Genomic DNA, 19,339 nt, shown 5'->3' with positions numbered 1-19,339 from the left:
GCAGGAGGGGAGGGCTGAGGGCGTCTGAACTGGGCCAGTCACAGGGGCCCAGGGACGCCAATGATGGAAACTGTCCCCTAGTCTGGGACAAATGACTGAAGACTTCTCCACTGTTGGTAACAATACCCTGAGTCTGGCCAAAGTGAAAACTGCACACCAGAAGCCTGATTGAGACTGGCGGGAATGGCGTGCCACCGGATGGCAGCCACCTGCCAGGGACTGTCCTGCTGACGTTCATCCACAGCCATTACTCAAGACAGCTGAGGAGAGAGCACTGGCGGGGCAATCAGCAGCTAGAGTGTCCCAGGGTTTCCAACCACGCCAAGCAGACACCTGCGCCCTGCACGCGCAAACAGCCTGGCCTCAGCGACGGTTCTGCCCCAGCCCTTCCCCGAGAAAGCAGTGCCGGGTTCTGGAAACATCCAGATGACTCAGGAGGATCTGGCTGTGGTCCCTGCCATGGTGCTGCTGGCACTCCCACGGCCAGCACGAGGCACCAGAGTTGCTGTTACCCTAGAAACGAGCAGCAGACTCACCAGGCGTCTCCCTCACAGCTGCCACCACCTGGACCACGCAAGCAGTGTGCCGAGCATCACGCTTTCAAACCAAAGCCATCATACCACCTGTGAACGCCACAGAGGTGCCCACTGCCGAGAGCCGCGATAACATGTGCTCCTTTAACTGATGCCACAAAGTCTTTCACAACTGAGCTAGTCAAGAAAGGGGCCTAAAAACAGCAAGTAAACGTGAGGAGGGCGCCCAGGCTGACACGCCACGTACCCAGGGCAGTGCAGTGTGCCCAGGTGGGCACAGGGGAGAGGGGTCCTTCTGAAAGCTTAGAATTATTACCACGTGGTTTAGAAGTAATTCATTTCTTTACGTGTTTCGTAAGGGACGTAAACCCCCTGGGACACACAAGAATGCCTTTGCTGGGACCAGAATCACCTCCCACAAACAAACGGAGAAAGTCACAGGCGGCCTAAGCCGTGGGAAATCAGAGCAGCAGCCTACGTACAAAATTAGGGCAAGACACTTTTACTTGCTATTTGAATTTACAATAATATAGACAATATGGTAAGATTTTGGAGAAAAACAGATCATCACTATGAATATCCATCATCTGATTTCTTTTGAGAACCAAGATGCCTTTTTAAAAGGCTGCTTTTTACAACAGAATGTGTTGTTTCTGTCTGGTATCTAGATCTTGTCTGCTACACCCTGTGTAACAAACTTGAATTTTAACATTTAAATCTTGATTCCAATATTCCTGACCTATCTTTTGTCATGTAAAAGAAATAAGCTGGGCCGGGCGCGGTGGCTCACGCCTGTAATCCCAGCACTTTGGGAGGCTGAGGCAGGTGGATCACGAGGTCAAGAGATCGAGACCATCCTGGTCAACATGGTGAAACCCCGTCTCTACTAAAAATACAAAAAATTAGCTGGGCATGGTGGCGCGTGCCTGTAATCCCAGCTACTCAGGAGGCTCAGGCAGGAGAATTGCCTGAACCCAGGAGGCGGAGGTTGCGGTGAGCCGAGATCGCGCCATTGCACTCCAGCCTGGGTAAAAAGAATGAAACTCCACCTCCAAAAAAAAAAAATAAGCTTTTTTTGAGACAAGAGTCTCGCTCTGTCACCAGGCTGGACTGCTGTGGTGCAATCTCGGTTCACTGCAACCTCTGCCTCCCGAGTAGTTGAGACTACAGGCACGTGCCACCACACCCAGCTAACTTTTGTATTTCTAATAGAGATGGGGTTTCACCATATTGGCCATGCTGGTCTCAAACTCCTGACCTTGTGATCCACCCACCTCGGCCTCCCAAAGTGCTGCGATTACAGGCGTGAGCCACTGCCCCCAGCCAAGTTTTTTTTTTTTTTTTAAACAAAGTTTTAATTTAGAATTTTTATGAACAAAAACAATCATACACCTACTTAATATCACTATATATTCTCAAAAGGCAAGTTCAGGAAATCTTAAAATGATTTACAAAAGGCACTGAAGTTAGCAAAAGCATTGGTGGGTTTTCATTTTGGACTAAACACTGGAAATGTCCACAGAGTAACCACCGTGTGAGCAGCTGTCCGTAACACCCAGGAAGATGCTGACCTCCCGTCAGTCCCTCCTGGTCACCTCGGCGGCGCTCACGGCTGCTGCGTTCCCAGCTCCTCACACATTCTGACCACAGACGTCCATGAAAGCCAAGGTGAAGGCTACAATAAGCACTGCCAGGAACGGAGACGTGGCTCAGACCTCTAGCTTCTGTACCGTAACGCAACGGAAATCCCAACTGAAACCAACTCCAAAATGAAGGATGCCTTTACCATTTCATCATTTATGCTCAACGGATCCTCAGGATAAATTTCACACAGAAAAATCGACAGGTTTTATGACTGCTCCACTGGCACCTGAATGAGGTGGCTGAGAAAGCTCAAGTGCTGATGAAACCTTGAAACACCTGGGTACCACTGCTGGGAACTTTGTGTGGCCGCTGGCATCAATCCCACGGGCTACAAGACTTCCCAAGAGAAAAGCTGTTCTTTATCTTCTCATCAGTAATTTAAATATTGCGGTTGCTGCAACTCTGAGGTGCAGTTGGGCTCCCTGCTCTCTGCCAGCCACCTTCTCACTCTGTCTAACCCATGAGACCCACAGGCGAGCCAGCAGGGACTCTGCCACCATCAGTCAAAGCAAGGGGGCATACAGGTTGGGTATTGCGGGGACATCCCCGTCCACAGCGTGTGGGACACTGTGCTGAGTGGGTAGCTGCCTGCCCTCCCTGCCGCTTCCTCTGCTACATTTCAGACCTAGAAACTGCCGCCTGAAGTCTACCGTTACCACACTGACATTTTCCAGAAAACTGGTATCAGTTTCAGTAACTTATAACTTCTTCCAAAATATCAGAAATCTAAGTTTTATAGAGAACATTTAAATTTTCTAAAATTCTCACACCCTCAAAGTGAGGATTAATAATTTAATCAGAATATACTCCTTTGTGACATTTTAGCAATAGACATATGACCCTTCTTCCTTTAAAAATGAAGAGCGAAAGGAGCCCCAGCTGTGAGCCTACAGGGCAGTGAGCTCGGCCAGGCGCGCCATCCTGCGGAGCTGGCTCCCGTGCACGGGGCTGTAGCGCCCAGGGCTGCCCGGGCCCGGCTTTCTGGGGCTGCTCCCGGCCACACCGTTTCTCCCCGGACTGTAGCTGTGAGGTCCGCTGAGATCCGGCAGCCAAGACTTGAACTTCCCTTTCAGCGCAGGGCTGGGCCAACTACAGAAAGCAAGAAAGAACAGTCAGCAGACGGGCAGGCCTGGAGGCGAAGTGAGAGCGCTGGGGAGTAGAGCCCAGGGCTCGGGCACATCTCTCAGGAGGAGGAGAGGCGCTGCGGAGTCCCGGCACCGCGGCACTGGGAGAGTCAAGCTCATGGGGTTCCCAGGAGCGTCTTGTGTGACCCCGAGTATAAAACCTGTTTCCGCCCCCAGAGCCCTCAGCTTCTCAGCAGCAGACCCGTTCTAGTTTCCACCCAACTAGAGACCTGTCCTGGGTGCAGAGAGCCACAACACGCAAACCCACAGCCTGGCTGCCAGGCCTGCCGGCGTCACGCAAGAGCCACGGAGAGGTTCGTGTGAACTGGCGCGGCTCTCCGGGTGGGTCCCGTGTACCTCTGTCTGTCGGAGGGCGAGTAGCACAGGACAGCGCTCTTCCATCTGTGCACAGCCGGGAACTGACGGGGGTCGATGTCCACACACTCAAGAGCAGCGAGAACGTCCTGATCCAGTTTGGACGGCTCCTCTCTAGAAAACACAATACAACAAGCTAAAATATGTTTGGTAAACAAATAAAGAATTCTAAAATACCACATTTTTTTTTTGACAGAGTCTCACTCTGTCGCCCAGCCTGGAGTGCGATGGTGCCATCTCAGCTCACTGCAACCACCGCCTCCTGGGTTCAAGCGATTCTCTGCTTCAGCCTCCCGAGTAGCTAGAATTACAGGCACGCGCCACAATACCCAGATAATTTTGTATTTTTAGTAGAGACGGGGGTTTCACCATGCTGACCAGGATGGTCTTCATCTCTTGACTTCAAGTGATCCACCCGCCTTGGCCTCCCAAAGTGCGGGGATTAAAGGTGTGAGCCACCACACCGGCCAACTTTCTTCTTAGAGTAATCTAATTCGTAGAACAGATCAGTGACACTGGTGGCAGGCACTTCCCTAGCAAATAACAGCAAACACTAGGACCAGCCACAGTCCAAGTGGAAGGAAACCCTGAAGGACACCTAGAAGCTACAAACTCAAACATGGGAGCTGAAAGCACATGTCAAGTGCACATGGAGGTTTGTGTGGGGGCCGGGTGCGGTGGTCAGGACTGTCATCCCAGCACTGTGGGAGGCCAAGGTGGGCAGATCACCTGAGGTCAGCCTGTCTCTACCAAAAGTACAAAAATTAGCCAGGAATGGTGGTGGGCACCTGTAGTCCCAGCTACTCAGGAGGCTGAGGCAGGAGAATCGCTAGAAGCCGGGAGGTGGAGGTTGCAAGGAGCTGAGATGGCACCACTGCACTCCAGCCTGGGTGACAGAGCGAGATTCCCTCTCAACAAAAAAAGAGTGTGTGTGGGAAAGGAAGAGGTTTAAAAACAGTGCCGCAGGCACGCACACGGGAGCACACAGTTACCCAAAAAGGAAGAGCCGCCTGGCCGATTCCCCCGTGAGCTCGAGCTGCTGATCCTCGTGCCCGGGGCAGCTGGGGCCCAAGGACATTCTAGCAATCCTGGCTGACATTTCCCACTGTGTCCTCCCCTGGTCATTCCCGAGCTGGTCTGCAGGAGAAGCTGCCTCCAGCAAGTCACTTCCTGCTGCATCCATTCTTGAAGTCGGGATCTTATCTTTAGTTTTCGTATTTTCATCTGGTGTCTTAGAAACGCTACTTCCTAGATTTTGCAAATTCAGTTTATCAAACTCGGCAGTTAAACCGGCGACAGGTGGCGGATGAGCTTCCTCCCCACGGGGTGCCTTTGCTTTCCTGCCCTCCATGGTCTTGCTGTGACTCAGAGGAGGGCAGAGCCCATTTCTGCCGCTGCGCAGACCACCTGGCTCTGAGGTTTCTATGAGGTCGGCCTCCTGCTCCGAGGGGAAGGCGCTGCACCTCACGTTTCCAAAAGCACCCATCCTGGGCTGCCCATTGTTTCGAGCTGTATTTTGCCGATTTTTTATTTCTTCCAAGCTCATGTCATCTTCATCTAGAAACGCCCTCACGGAAATGGAATTACTGCCTGTGAGGATGAAAAAGGAGCACGTCAGTGATGGGGACGACAGGAGGCCATGGAGCTGCTCTGCTCCAAGCATGACCCACCCCACAACTGCAGCAAGTGACCCCAACATCCAAAACCTCTTCAACAGTGACCCTCACATCCAGTACCTCGTGACCCCCCCACATCCAGAATCTCAACAGTGACCCCCCATATCCAGAACCTCCTCAGCAGTGACCCTCACATCCAGAACCTCAACGGCGACCCCCACATCCAGAACCTCAACAGCGACCCCCACATCCAGAACCTCAGCAGCGACCCCCACATCCAGAACCTCAGCAGCGACCCCCACATCCAGAACCTCAATGGCGACCCCCATATCCAGAACCTCAACGGTGACCCTTACATCCAGAACCTCAACGGTGACCCTCACATCCAGAACCTCAACAGTGACCCTCATATCCAGAACCTCAACGGTGACCCTCACATCCAGAACCTCAATGGCGACCCCCATATCCAGAACCTCAACGGTGACCCTTACATCCAGAACCTCAACGGTGACCCTCACATCCAGAACCTCAACGGCGACCCTCACATCCAGAACCTCAACGGCGACCCTCACATCCAGAACCTCAACAGTGACCCCCACGTCCAGAACCTCAACGGTGACCCCCACATCCAGAACCTCAACAGTGACCCTCACATCCAGAACCTCAACAGTGACCCTCACATCCAGAACCTCAACAGTGACCCTTACATCCAGAACCTTAACAGTGACCCCCACATCCAGAACCTCCTCTTCAGACTTAAGACGGAAAACCACCAGCATGACTCCCTGGAAAATGGCAAACAGAATCCAGCAGACAGAATCAGGCTGCTGGGGCCTGGCGCAGCAGCTCTCGCCTCTAATTCCAGCACTCTGGGAGGCCAGGGCAGGAGGGCTGCTGGACCCTAGGAGTTCAAGACCACGTGGGCAACATAGCAAAACCCCATTTGCTACAAAAAATAGAAAAATGAGCCAGCATGGTGGCGTGCAGGAGGCTCAAATGGGAGGATGGCTTGAGCCCAGGAGGCTGAGCCTGCAGTGGGCTGTGATCTTGCCACTACTCCCAAGCCTGGGCCACACAGTGAAACCCTATTTCAGAAGGGGCGGGGGAAGGTGCCAGACTGACTGCTTTTCTTTCAAAGGCAGGGAAATGAAAAGGCCAAGGGCAGCCCGGGTGGACTGCCCCAGGCGAGATGACCACCATATACTGCCAGCCACCCTCCGGCTCTGATCTACTGGGACCCCAGGGGCTCCGAGTGTCACAGTGCCCCACAGCGTCCTGGAAGACGGTCCAGAACAACTCCATGAAATGGCACTGCTGCACTTTATTCTGTGACCACAACACAGGAGAGGTCTTGAGAGCAGGACTGCCCTGTCTGGTGTTCACAACAGTGACCCCGGCCACACGAGCATCCAGAACGCTTGAACTGTGGCTCGTGCTACTTAGGAAATGAGTCAACTTTGTTTAATATTTACTAATCAAAATTTAAATAGTCACAAGACAACAGAGTAAATGAGGCCACTTTACAGAAGTTAGTTATGTACCACTGTCAGCTACAACCCAGCAAAGCCAGATTCTCATTTTTTTCCTATCATTGCAGGGAGTTTGTTTTATAAATGAAGTGTCTTATGGGCTAATGGTCCTATTTTGGCCTTAAACAAACACACACACACAAACACACACACACACACACGTTTAAATGTATTATCTGCTTTAATTTTGATTTTAGCAAATTAAAATCTCTAGTTATTAGAAAATTTTTGCTTTTAATAAATAGAGACAAAGTCTCACTATGCTGCTCAGGCTGCTTTTGAACTCCTGGGCTTCAGCAATCCACCCACACTGGCCTCCCAAGGTGCTGGGATTACAGGTGTGAGTCACCAGGCCTGGCCTTCGTTGATGTTTTCTGTTTGTTTTCGAGACAGATTCTTGCACTGTCGCCCAGGCTGGAGCACAGGGGTGTGATCTCGGCTCACTGCAACCTCCATCTCCCAGGTTTAAGCGATTCTCCTGTCACAGCCTCCAAAGTAGCTGGAACTATTGGCGCCCATCACCACGCCGCGCTAATTTTTGTATTTTTATTAGAGATGGGGCTGGTCTTGAACGCGTGACTTTGTAATCTACCCACCTTGGCCTCCCAAAGTGCTGAGATTACAGGCGTGAGCCACCGCACCCGGCCATTCATGTTTCTATGAATCACTTTTAGATTTTGTGAGGTTAATCTTTTCCATCGTGGTATTTCCATTCACTGTGTCTGTGCTTTGGAAGCACTTTGCATCCTGGCGTCTGATACACACCTTGTGAAGCGCTTTGCGTCCTGGCATCCGATACACACCTCCTGAAGGGCTTTGCGTCCTGGCGTCTGATACACACCTCATAAGGGCTTTGCGTCCTGGCGTCTCATAAACACCTCGTGAAGGGCTTTGCGTCCTGGCGTCTGATACACACCTCGTGAAGGGCTTTGCGTCCTGGCGTCTCATAAACACCTCGTGAAGGGCTTTGCGTCCTGGCGTCTGATACACACCTCGTGAAGGGCTTTGCGTCCTGGCGTCTGATACACACCTCATAAGGGCTTTGCGTCCTGGCGTCTCATAAACACCTCGTGAAGGGCTTTGCGTCCTGGCGTCTGATACACACCTCGTGAAGGGCTTTGCGTCCTGGCGTCTGATACACACCTCCTGAAGGGCTTTGCGTCCTGGCGTCTGATACACACCTCGTGAAGGGCTTTGCGTCCTGGCGTCCGATACACACCTCCTGAAGGGCTTTGCGTCCTGGCGTCTGATACACACCTCGTGAAGGGCTTTGCGTCCTGGCGTCTGATACACACCTCGTGAAGGGCTTTGCGTCCTGGCGTCTGATACACACCTCGTGAAGGGCTTTGCGTCCTGGCGTCTCATAAACACCTCGTGAAGGGCTTTGCGTCCTGGCGTCTGATACACACCTCCTGAAGGGCTTTGCGTCCTGGCGTCTGATACACACCTCGTGAAGGGCTTTGCGTCCTGGCGTCTGATACACACCTCCTGAAGGGCTTTGCGTCCTGGCGTCTGATACACACCTCATAAGGGCTTTGCGTCCTGGCGTCTGATACACACCTCCTGAAGGGCTTTGCGTCCTGGCGTCCGATACACACCTCGTGAAGGGCTTTGCGTCCTGGCGTCCGATACACACCTCGTGAAGGGCTTTGCGTCCTGGCGTCTGATACACACCTCGTGAAGGGCTTTGCGTCCTGGCGTCTGATACACACCTCCTGAAGGGCTTTGTGTCCTGGCGTCTGATACACACCTCGTGAAGGGCTTTGCGTCCTGGCGTCTGATACACACCTCATAAGGGCTTTGCGTCCTGGCGTCTCATAAACACCTCGTGAAGGGCTTTGCGTCCTGGCGTCTGATACACACCTCCTGAAGGGCTTTGCGTCCTGGCGTCTGATACACACCTCCTGAAGGGCTTTGCGTCCTGGCGTCTGATACACACCTCATAAGGGCTTTGCGTCCTGGCGTCTCATAAACACCTCGTGAAGGGCTTTGCGTCCTGGCGTCTGATACACACCTCGTGAAGGGCTTTGCGTCCTGGCGTCTGATACACACCTCCTGAAGGGCTTTGCGTCCTGGCGTCTGATACACACCTCGTGAAGGGCTTTGCGTCCTGGCGTCTGATACACACCTCGTGAAGGGCTTTGCGTCCTGGCGTCTGATACACACCTCGTGAAGGGCTTTGCGTCCTGGCGTCTGATACACACCTCGTGAAGGGCTTTGCGTCCTGGCGTCTGATACACACCTCGTGAAGGGCTTTGCGTCCTGGCGTCTGATACACACCTCGTGAAGGGCTTTGCGTCCTGGCGTCTGATACACACCTCCTGAAGGGCTTTGCGTCCTGGCGTCTGATACACACCTCGTGAAGGGCTTTGCGTCCTGGCGTCTCATAAACACCTCGTGAAGGGCTTTGCGTCCTGGTGTCTGATACACACCTCGTGAAGGGCTTTGCGTCCTGGCGTCTGATACACACCTCGTGAAGGGCTTTGCGTCCTGGCGTCTGATACACACCTCGTGAAGGGCTTTGCGTCCTGGCGTCTGATACACACCTCATGAAGGGCTTTGCGTCCTGGCGTCTGATACACACCTCGTGAAGGGCTTTGCGTCCTGGCGTCTGATACACACCTCGTGAAGGGCTTTGCGTCCTGGCGTCTCATAAACACCTCGTGAAGGGCTTTGCGTCCTGGCGTCTCATAAACACCTCGTGAAGGGCTTTGCTTCCTGGCGTCTGATACACACCTCGTGAAGGGCTTTGCGTCCTGGCGTCTGATACACACCTCATAAGGGCTTTGCGTCCTGGCGTCTGATACACACCTCGTGAAGGGCTTTGCGTCCTGGCGTCTCATAAACACCTCGTGAAGGGCTTTGCGTCCTGGCGTCTCATAAACACCTCGTGAAGGGCTTTGCGTCCTGGCGTCTGATACACACCTCATAAGGGCTTTGCGTCCTGGCGTCTCATAAACACCTCGTGAAGGGCTTTGCGTCCTGGCGTCTGATACACACCTCGTGAAGGGCTTTGCATCCTGGCGTCTCATAAACACCTCGTGAAGGGCTTTGCGTCCTGGCGTCTGATACACACCTCGTGAAGGGCTTTGCGTCCTGGCGTCTGATACACACCTCATAAGGGCTTTGCGTCCTGGCGTCTCATAAACACCTCGTGAAGGGCTTTGCGTCCTGGCGTCTCATAAACACCTCGTGAAGGGCTTTGCGTCCTGGCGTCTCATAAACACCTCGTGGAGGGCTTTGCGTCCTGGCGTCTGATACGCACCTCGTGAAGGGCTTTGCGTCCTGGCGTCTCATAAACACCTCGTGAAGGGCTTTGCGTCCTGGCGTCTGATACGCACCTCGTGAAGGGCTTTGCGTCCTGGCGTCTGATACGCACCTCGTGAAGGGCTTTGCGTCCTGGCGTCTGATACGCACCTCGTGAAGGGCTTTGCGTCCTGGCGTCTGATACGCACCTCGTGAAGGGCTTTGCGTCCTGGCGTCTGATACGCACCTCGTGAAGGGCTTTGCGTCCTGGCGTCTGATACGCACCTCGTGAAGGGCTTTGCGTCCTGGCGTCTCATAAACACCTCGTGAAGGGCTTTGCGTCCTGGCGTCTCATAAACACCTCGTGAAGGGCTTTGCGTCCTGGCGTCTCATAAACACCTCGTGAAGGGCTTTGCGTCCTGGCGTCTCATAAACACCTCGTGAAGGGCTTTGCGTCCTGGCGTCTGATACGCACCTCGTGAAGGGCTTTGCGTCCTGGCGTCTGATACGCACCTCGTGAAGGGCTTTGCGTCCTGGCGTCTGATACGCACCTCGTGAAGGGCTTTGCGTCCTGGCGTCTGATACGCACCTCGTGAAGGGCTTTGCGTCCTGGCGTCTGATACACACCTCGTGAAGGGCTTTGCGTCCTGGCGTCTCATACACACCTCGTGAAGGGCTTTGCGTCCTGGCGTCTCATACACACCTCGTGAAGGGCTTTGCTTCCTGGCGTCTGATACACACCTCGTGAAGGGCTTTGCGTCCTGGCGTCTGATACACACCTCGTGAAGGGCTTTGCGTCCTGGCGTCTCATACACACCTCGTGAAGGGCTTTGCGTCCTGGCGTCTGATACACACCTCGTGAAGGGCTTTGCGTCCTGGCGTCTGATACACACCTCGTGAAGGGCTTTGCGTCCTGGCGTCTGATACGCACCTCGTGAAGGGCTTTGCGTCCTGGCGTCTGATACGCACCTCGTGAAGGGCTTTGCGTCCTGGTGTCTCATAAACACCTCGTGAAGGGCTTTGCATCCTGGCGTCTGATACACACCTCGTGAAGGGCTTTGCGTCCTGGCGTCTGATACACACCTTGTCAAGCGCTTTGTGCCATGGTGTCTGGTATTCTCCTGACAATTATACCAAACTACAATATTATAATCTCAGCCACTGTAGTTCAGCTATTATCAGTTTTGAGAAAATGGCACAGAATGAAGTAATATTAGATTCTGTGAATTGCAACCACAGCAGACATAGCAATAGTGCTCCAAGCGATGCCGTATTTTTCATATATCCCCCCGACGCATACCCCACTGAACATTAACCTAAGGAACAGTTCCCAGCTGTACATTAAAAACACAGACAGAGGAAAGAAACAGATGTGCACTTCCTGTCGGACCCCAGCCACAGAGGCCCAGTCCCAGCTGCCACAGCCGTGCCTGTGTGTGCTTACCAGACGTGATGGCTTTATCTCGGCAGGCTTCCCTTTCTCCTGTTTCTTGTTGAGCCTTTTTGCCTATTTCCTGCTGAGTAAGATAATCTTCCAGTCTTTGCAGGCCTTCCTGGGAAGACAGATCAACAAAACAGCCCAGAAATTCCCAGTATTCAACCCAGGGATACCCCAGCTCATGAGCTAGCTCCCTGTAAGAAATAAAACACAATTAACCAGTTGTGAAACCAGAAAAAACTCAGAACTACACAGAAAACAGCCACTAATGCTTCAAGTACCAAAGCAATGTCAGCAATCATGGTTGTAACTTTATTCCCAAATTTGCGGCTGAAATGATACTTTGCATTTTCTGAAACAGCGCTCCTCCTCACAGGGTAAGCAGGAGCTGGCAGAGTTCTCACGAGCAGTGAACCAGTGGCAGGACGAAAGGAGACCTCCGCCTACATGGACCCTCCCACCAGCAACCTCGTGCTGGAAGGCCACACCGTTCACCTCCACCCACCGACAGGCTTGTTCATGTCCGCGGAACAGCGCTGTGGGCTTGCCCGTGGCTCTAGTCATGGCCAGGCACAGGAAAGCCTAGAGGTTCTTCCTGGGTTCCGGTTGTACACCTGACGCTGGGCACATATTTCGAGAAAATCCTCTAAACAATTCCACAAAGCTTTATTTGATTATAACTAATTTAGCTTTGTGACTATGGACCTTTTATTCCCAAAGAAACTGTACCATTCTATGGTATGTTCTATAAAATATTAAGGTTCCTTAGAAACACGTCCCCAAATCAACAAGGAATGCCACTTTGAAAAGGGAAGGGCAGTGCTGCAGACATGCTCCAGGTCTGAGGCTGGACTGGCTTAAGCTCTAATTCCGCACCACAAACTGCAACGTGCCCAGCATCTGCAAGGAACTGGACCTTCGTGAAAAGGACCAGCTCTCCCAGGAAAGGCTTCCTGGGAATTGGCACTTTGAAGCTGTAATGTGATTTTCCATCGTTAATCAGAACATAACCAAGTGTGCTCCACAGCGCCACAGCTCAGCCTCTTTCAGTACCTCCCCGCTCTCTCAAAGCCTCTTTCCGGGTCCGATTTCTTGACGTTGTGAAGGAAGCCTGCTTTCTCTCGAGGTGGAGTTTTCCAGAGTTTGCGAAAATCTTCCGCCTATGAGGAAAACAAAATGTACTCAGCTATGACAGGCATCGCGCCCCTCACTGGGGAAGCCTGAAGAGCATCAGCGTCCCAGCAGCAGCTGCCCATCTCCCGACACCCTTCCTCCTCTCCCTTCACCAACAGATCCCTGGGCTGCGTGCCCACCTGTGGCATGGCTGAGAGTGGCTACGTGACTGCACTCCGATCTGGGTGAGGGGAGGTGGTCTTCCTTCCTGCAGCCTGGTCCGGGCTGTGAGGTTCAGAACCAGGGGGACCCGGGCATGAGGCCTCGCCCTGAGGACAGCCGACAGCTTAGAGCTGCCGCCCGACGGCAGAGGTAACACTGTTCCCATCGCAGGATGAGAAACCAACATTGATCTGAGTTACGCTTCCTTGAATTTTATGTTTTATGGATCTGATCCAACCCTACCTGATACCACCTAATTTTGAAGCCATTTTCATCATAATAACTTATTTAGAAAATTTTTAGCAGAAGATTATATGTATAGGTCAGTATATGAAATATTTCAACAGGATAAAGAATTGTCAACTGTAAACAAAAAACTGTGTACAACCTTTGACCCCGCAGCACCACCATTAAGAACTTATTTGAACATCAGGGAGAAGTGGAACCCAAGGGGGCTGAAGCCTCCAGGAGAGGGACTGAACGGAAGCACTGTCTGAGGAAACCGGTGGGAGCTCAGCTGCAGAAGCTCAGGAGGTGAACATGCGCACAGAGGTTTCCTAGTCACAGGGGGCAGCCTTGCTAGACCGGCCAGGCGCTCTGAGAAGGGTCAGCCACACAGAAAGAACAGGCGGCGTGCGCCCAGAACAGGGCTTTGCTGACATGTGTGGCCCCAGCACATCGGCCCTGGCGAGCAGGCCACACGGCCAAGAACACACGTTTCTCTGGAAACGTTCTCATCACAAGCTCACTGCTGGATGGTTTGAGATGAGGACAACCTTGGATTTCCACAGGACACGGTCCCTGAGACCAAGCACAAAGCAACAGGCTGGAACACCCAGCACCGAAGCATAGGGACAGCCAGGCGCCGCTTCCAGAAGCTTCCACAACAGCTCACCTTGGCTGGACTCAGGGGCCCCACGAAGGCTCTCAGGGTCAGCACAGGGTCTCGGGGACTGCCTCCATAGCGGCCAACGTGAGAGGCCTCGGCCGTCTGGTCTGGGGACCACAGCTCCCCAATGACTGGAGAAGATGTGTCTTCTGCTCTCAGGAGCGGCACATAGTAGTGACCTGCAGGAGGAGACAGGCACTGGCTGCGGGCCCCGCCCCCCACTTCCCCGGGTCGGGTCTGGGTGATCAGCACAGGGATCACACAAGCCCCTGCCATGGCCTCTGCAGATGGATGCAACGGAAACGGGAAGTCACACAAGGTCTACAACCGACGGACAGGGCAGAGGCCAGCCTGTGCCAGAGCTCACTTCACCTAACCAGCCTCACTGTCCTCCACTGCTAAAAGAAAGAAGAAAAGAAAAGAAAAGGAAGCCCCAGGTAGTTAAAGGACTGAGGGGTCAGATCTGACGGAAGAAGATTAGCACACAGCAGGAACTCAATACATTTTTTAAATTTCTGGCCAAGTGTGGTGGCTTACGCCTGTAACTCCAACTCTTTGGGAGGCTGAGGTGGGTGAAACTTGACGTCAGGAGTTCAAGACCAGCCTGGCCAGCATGGTGAAACCCTGTCTCTACTAAAAACATAAAAATTAGCTGGGCCTGATGGTGCATACCTGTAATCCCAGCTACTCAGGAGGCTGAGGTAGGAGAATCACCTGAACCTGGGACATGGAGGTTGCAGTGAGTCTAGTTTGCACCACTGCACTCCAGCCTGGGCGACAGAGTGAGACTCTGTCTCAAAAAGAAAAAGTTGTATTTCATTCCATCTCTCCTTTTTTTTCCCTCTGAGTTTCAGATATCTCACTCTGTCACCCAGACTGGAGTGCAGTGGGGCGACCATGGCTCACTACAGCCTCAAACTCTCAGGCTCAAGCAATCCTCCCACCTCAGCCTCTTGAGTAGCTGGGACCACAGGCACGCGCCACCATACCCAGCTAATTTTTTACTTTTTTGTAGAGACAGGGTCTTGCTATGTTGCCCAGGCTGGTCTCTAACTCCAGGATGCGAGTGATCGTCCCACCTCTGCCTCCCAAAGTGCTGGGATCACAGGTGTGAGCTACTGTGCCCAGCCCCCACTACTTCTCAATTCCCCGCTGCTTTCGTACTTTTCAGTCTGTATCACTGAACACATCTCTCAACAGATCTGGAATCACACAGCACTTGATGTGAGGTATGGAATGCATGAGGAAAAGCAGCATCTTAAGGTCCCACTGGATGGTGCAGCAGAGTCCCATGGAGTGTCGTGAGATTCTGCAGGATCGCATGGAGGTCACACGCCACCTCATCCTGCTTTCAGACCTAGCCCCAGGAGACCCACCGTCAAGAGGCTTCCTTTAAAGTCGTCACGCTGCTCATGAACGCCTGGGAATTTCTTACATTAAATGCTTATTACAGTTTTTATGCTTCTAATGTTTTTCTAATTATAAAAGTACTGTATGGCCATCAACAGTAATTAGATAAAGAAAATGTGGTACACATCTATACCATGGGATATTATGTAGCCATAAAAAAGAACAAGATCATGTCCTTTGCAGCAACGTGGATGGAGCTGGAGGCCATTATTCTAAAGGAACTGACACAGGAACAGAAAACCAAACACCACACATTCTCACTTATGAGTAGGAACTAAATGCTGAGCACACATGGACAGGAAGGAGGAGCAGTCACCAGAGCCTGCCTGAGGGAGGAGGGAGGGACGAGTCACCAGGGCCTGCCTGAGGGAGGAGGGAGGAGCAGTCACCAGAGCCTGCCTGAGGGAGGAGGGAGGGACGAGTCACCAGCGCCTGCCTGAGGGAGGAGGAGCAGTCACCAGCGTCTGCCTGAGGGGGGAGGGAGGAACAGTCACCAGGGCCTGCCTGAGGGAGGAGGGAGGGACGAGTCACCAGGGCCTCCCTGAGGGAGGAGGGAGGGACGAGTCACCAGGGCCTGCCTGAGGGAGGAGGGAGGAGCAGTCACCAGAGCCTGCCTGAGGGAGGAGAGAGGGAGGAGTCACCAGCGCCTGCCTGAGGGAGGAGGGAGGGACGAGTCACCAGCGCCTGCCTGAGGGAGGAGGGAGGGAGGAGTCACCAGCGTCTGCCTGAGGGGGGAGGGAGGAACAGTCACCAGGGCCTGCCTGAGGGAGGAGGGAGGAGCAGTCACCAGAGCCTGCCTGAGGGAGGAGAGAGGGAGGAGTCACCAGCGCCTGCCTGAGGGAGGAGGGAGGGACGAGTCACCAGGGCCTGCCTGAGGGAGGAGGGAGGAGCAGTCACCAGAGCCTGCCTGAGGGAGGAGAGAGGGAGGAGTCACCAGCGCCTGCCTGAGGGAGGAGGGAGGGACGAGTCACCAGCGCCTGCCTGAGGGAGGAGGGAGGGAGGAGTCACCAGCGTCTGCCTGAGGGGGGAGGGAGGAACAGTCACCAGGGCCTGCCTGAGGGAGGAGGGAGGGAGGAGTCACCAGGGCCTGCCTGAGGGAGGAGGGAGGGACGAGTCACCAGCGCCTGCCTGAGGGAGGAGGGAGGGAGGAGTCACCAGCGTCTGCCTGAGGGGGGAGGGAGGAACAGTCACCAGGGCCTGCCTGAGGGAGGAGGGAGGGAGGAGTCACCAGGGCCTGCCTGAGGGAGGAGGGAGGGATGAGTCACCAGCGCCTGCCTGAGGGAGGAGGGAGGGAGGAGTCACCAGCGTCTGCCTGAGGGGGGAGGGAGGAACAGTCACCAGGGCCTGCCTGAGGGAGGAGGGAGGGACGAGTCACCAGGGCCTGCCTGAGGGAGGAGGGAGGAGCAGTCACCAGAGCCTGCCTGAGGGAGGAGAGAGGGAGGAGTCACCAGAGCCTGCCTGAGGGAGGAGGGAGGGACGAGTCACCAGCGCCTGCCTGAGGGAGGAGGGAGGGAGGAGTCACCAGCGTCTGCCTGAGGGGGGAGGGAGGAACAGTCACCAGGGCCTGCCTGAGGGAGGAGGGAGGGAGGAGTCACCAGGGCCTGCCTGAGGGAGGAGGGAGGGACGAGTCACCAGCGCCTGCCTGAGGGAGGAGGGAGGGAGGAGTCACCAGCGTCTGCCTGAGGGGGGAGGGAGGAACAGTCACCAGGGCCTGCCTGAGGGAGGAGGGAGGGAGGAGTCACCAGGGCCTGCCTGAGGGAGGAGGGAGGAGCAGTCACCAGGGCCTGCCTGAGGGAGGAGGAGCAGTCACCGGGGCCTGCCGGAGGGAGGAGCAGTCACCAGAGTCTGCCTGAGGGGGGAGGGGGGAGCAGTCACCAGGGCCTGCCTGAGGGAGGAGGGAGGGAGCAGTCACCAGGGCCTGCCTGAGGGAGGAGGGAGGAGCAGTCACCAGGGCCTGCCTGAGGGAGGAGGAGCAGTCACCGGGGCCTGCCTGAGGGAGGAGGGAGGGAGCAGTCACCAGAGTCTGCCTGAGGGGGGAGGGGGGAGCAGTCACCGGGGCCTGCCTGAGGGAGGAGGAGCAGTCACTGGGGCCTGCCTGAAGGGGAAGGGGGAGGATGGAAAAGCTGCCTATTGGGTACTATGCTATCACCTGGGAAATAATCCCTATACCAAACCCCCGTGACATGCAGGTTACCTAATAAGGAACCTGCACGCGTACCCCTGAACCTAAAAGGGAAGTTTACAGAGCACTGTAATCCCATTCAAGGGTACTAATGTTCCATACTGAAAATCAGGGCAATTCAAATACCGTCTCTTACATTTTACCATCTCATATCTGGATGTGTCGTGTGTCCACCGGCTTTGTTTTTCTTCTCTTAGTGGTACATGAAAAGAAGACACACCGTACACAGCAGACGGCAAGCGTACAGTAAAGTCACCTGTCCTTTCCCTTTCTGGCATATTGAAGTCCCTTTTAAAAGTCTCTATGTACAGATTGGACTCATGGTTTCTAGACGGTTTTGTGGCTGGCTCTCTGGTCCCATTTATCCCTCCTAACACATCAGAGTCCCTCATCATCTTCACACAAGCATGGGTCTCTCTGAGGAACTGGGCAGGACACAGAATGCAGCCAGCCCTGCAGCAGGCTCTGTGGCATGTGAAGCTACAATGTGACTGAGGCCACAGCATAAGCACGGGTGCTGGCCCACGCCTGGGCTTTGCATGAGCCCCAGAAGGACCAGGAAGGAGGTGCAGGAGCTCTGGAGGGCCGTGTAGCTCAGCCCTCAGGAGCATGGGTATCACAGTGCTGCCTTCTCCTCAGCAAACAGCTGCTGGGGCAGACCTAGAGGTGACAGTGTGCTATCGTCACAGACAGGAAAGGACTTCTCAGACGACTGCTTCCTCAATACCGTAACAAAGCAGTGTTTAACACATCAACGCCATAAAACATTCCTAACAGTATGGTTTGCAAATACAGAGCAGACTCCCGGTTCTTTAGGATATTCTGGCAACACAGCCCTGTGTTCCGAGGGCTTCCAAAGGTTCCAGCGGGGCCTGTGGAGCAATGCCCCAATGGCCCCGAGGAGGAACTCTCACCGCCACCAGCGAGGTTCAATTCCTCGCATGAAATGCGGGACTCACTGCCTGTGCACATCCACACAAGCTGAAGCAGTGTAACTAACAAACTGTACTTAGGACTGGAAGGGATCGGGGGATACGCAGAGGCTCCTGACACCTTGGATCGGGTGGGAAACTTCTACACGAGGTCAGACAGTAAATAATCAGGCTCAAGGGGCCACAAGTCACTGTGTGCTGGCAAAGAGCCCAGACAGTGTGCAAATGGTGGTCACAGCTTTGTGCCAGTATTTCTAAAATTGGTGGTGGGCCAGTCATCTGCGGACCCTGCTTTAGACAGAGACAGAATTTTGGACAGGAATGGAACCCAAGAGAGAGAAAAGCAGGCAGGAGAGTGAAAGGACATCCGTGCCTGCTGCAGAAGCACCAGACTTCGAGCTAAGATGGCAAAGAAGAGGCGCTTCCGGCCAGGCGCGGTGGCTCAGTCCTGTAATCCCAGTACTTTGGGAGGCCGAGGAGGGCGGATCACGAGGTCAAAAGATGGAGGCCATCCTGGCCAACATGGTGAAACCCCGTCTCTACTAAAACTATAAAAATTAGCCGGGCATGGTGGCACACGCCTGTGGTCCCAGGTACTCAGGAGGCTGAGGCGGAAGAATCACTTGAACCCAGGAGTGGAGGTTGCATTGAGCCGAGATTGCGCCACTGCACTCCAGCCTGGTGACGGAGCAAGACTCCATCTCAAAAAAAAAAGGCGCTTCTAGAAGTGTCATCTTCCAAAATTCACCGAAAACAGAGGAAGATGGCAGGGAAAAGCCTCCCTGAAACCAGCCATTTTCACATGCCTGGCACCTACAAACCACAACAGTGGCCGACAGGAAGCTCCTGACCAGAGGAGGGCGGCCCAGAAAGCAAAGGCCTCCTTCCCAGAGGCGAGTGGGTAGGGTGTGTCCGGAGCCAAGGCAGGAGCCGTCCTGGGAGTGCACCAAGGAGGGACACGAGGAGGAAGGAGGCGGTGTCAGAACAAAGAGAGTGACAGGGAGTAACCCCCACCCAACACAGACAGACACACACACAAAAGCCAAGCCAGCCAACCAATGGAGGAGCTATGTGCCCTGCCTCTCC

At 54.1% G+C, this 19,339-nt stretch overlaps 2 protein-coding genes across 4 annotated transcripts in view; both read right to left on the bottom strand.

Moving 5' to 3' along the window:
• Window positions 1-1,012: 1,012 nt before the first annotated feature.
• Window positions 1,013-19,339, bottom strand: part of ANKLE2 (ankyrin repeat and LEM domain containing 2) — a 36,809-nt gene continuing 18,482 nt past the window's right edge. For all 3 annotated transcript variants that reach the window (XM_064379521.1, XM_064379523.1, XM_064379522.1), the window contains 6 exons: window positions 13,736-13,908; window positions 12,559-12,665; window positions 11,512-11,699; window positions 4,669-5,266; window positions 3,659-3,790; window positions 1,013-3,266 (listed from right to left, as the gene is read on the bottom strand). In XM_064379521.1, coding sequence (XP_064235591.1) covers window positions 3,065-3,266; window positions 3,659-3,790; window positions 4,669-5,266; window positions 11,512-11,699; window positions 12,559-12,665; window positions 13,736-13,908 — 1,400 coding nt within the window. In that variant the 3' untranslated portion in view covers window positions 1,013-3,064. The remainder of the gene's footprint in view (window positions 3,267-3,658; window positions 3,791-4,668; window positions 5,267-11,511; window positions 11,700-12,558; window positions 12,666-13,735; window positions 13,909-19,339) is intronic.
• Window positions 5,274-7,746, bottom strand: LOC110569321 (uncharacterized). The gene is made up of 2 exons (XM_064379526.1): window positions 7,625-7,746; window positions 5,274-7,586 (listed from the first exon to the last, which is right to left on the bottom strand). The coding sequence occupies exon 2, from the start codon at window positions 6,069-6,071 to the stop codon at window positions 5,439-5,441; it is 633 nt and encodes a 210-aa protein (XP_064235596.1). The 5' UTR covers window positions 6,072-7,586; window positions 7,625-7,746; the 3' UTR covers window positions 5,274-5,438.

Source organism: Aotus nancymaae, unplaced genomic scaffold (genome assembly GCF_030222135.1).
Source record: "Aotus nancymaae isolate 86718 unplaced genomic scaffold, 86718_ANA_hifiasm-v0.15.2.pri h1tg000021l, whole genome shotgun sequence".
Lineage (NCBI taxonomy): Eukaryota > Metazoa > Chordata > Mammalia > Primates > Aotidae > Aotus > Aotus nancymaae.
This window is presented reverse-complemented; position numbering and strand designations above follow the sequence as displayed.

What these genes read in the sequence shown, in the direction of transcription:
- LOC110569321 (XM_064379526.1), bottom strand. Translation starts at nt 6,071, where the DNA reads ATGCTGGTGGTTTTCCGTCTTAAGTCTGAAGAGGAGGTTCTGGATGTG.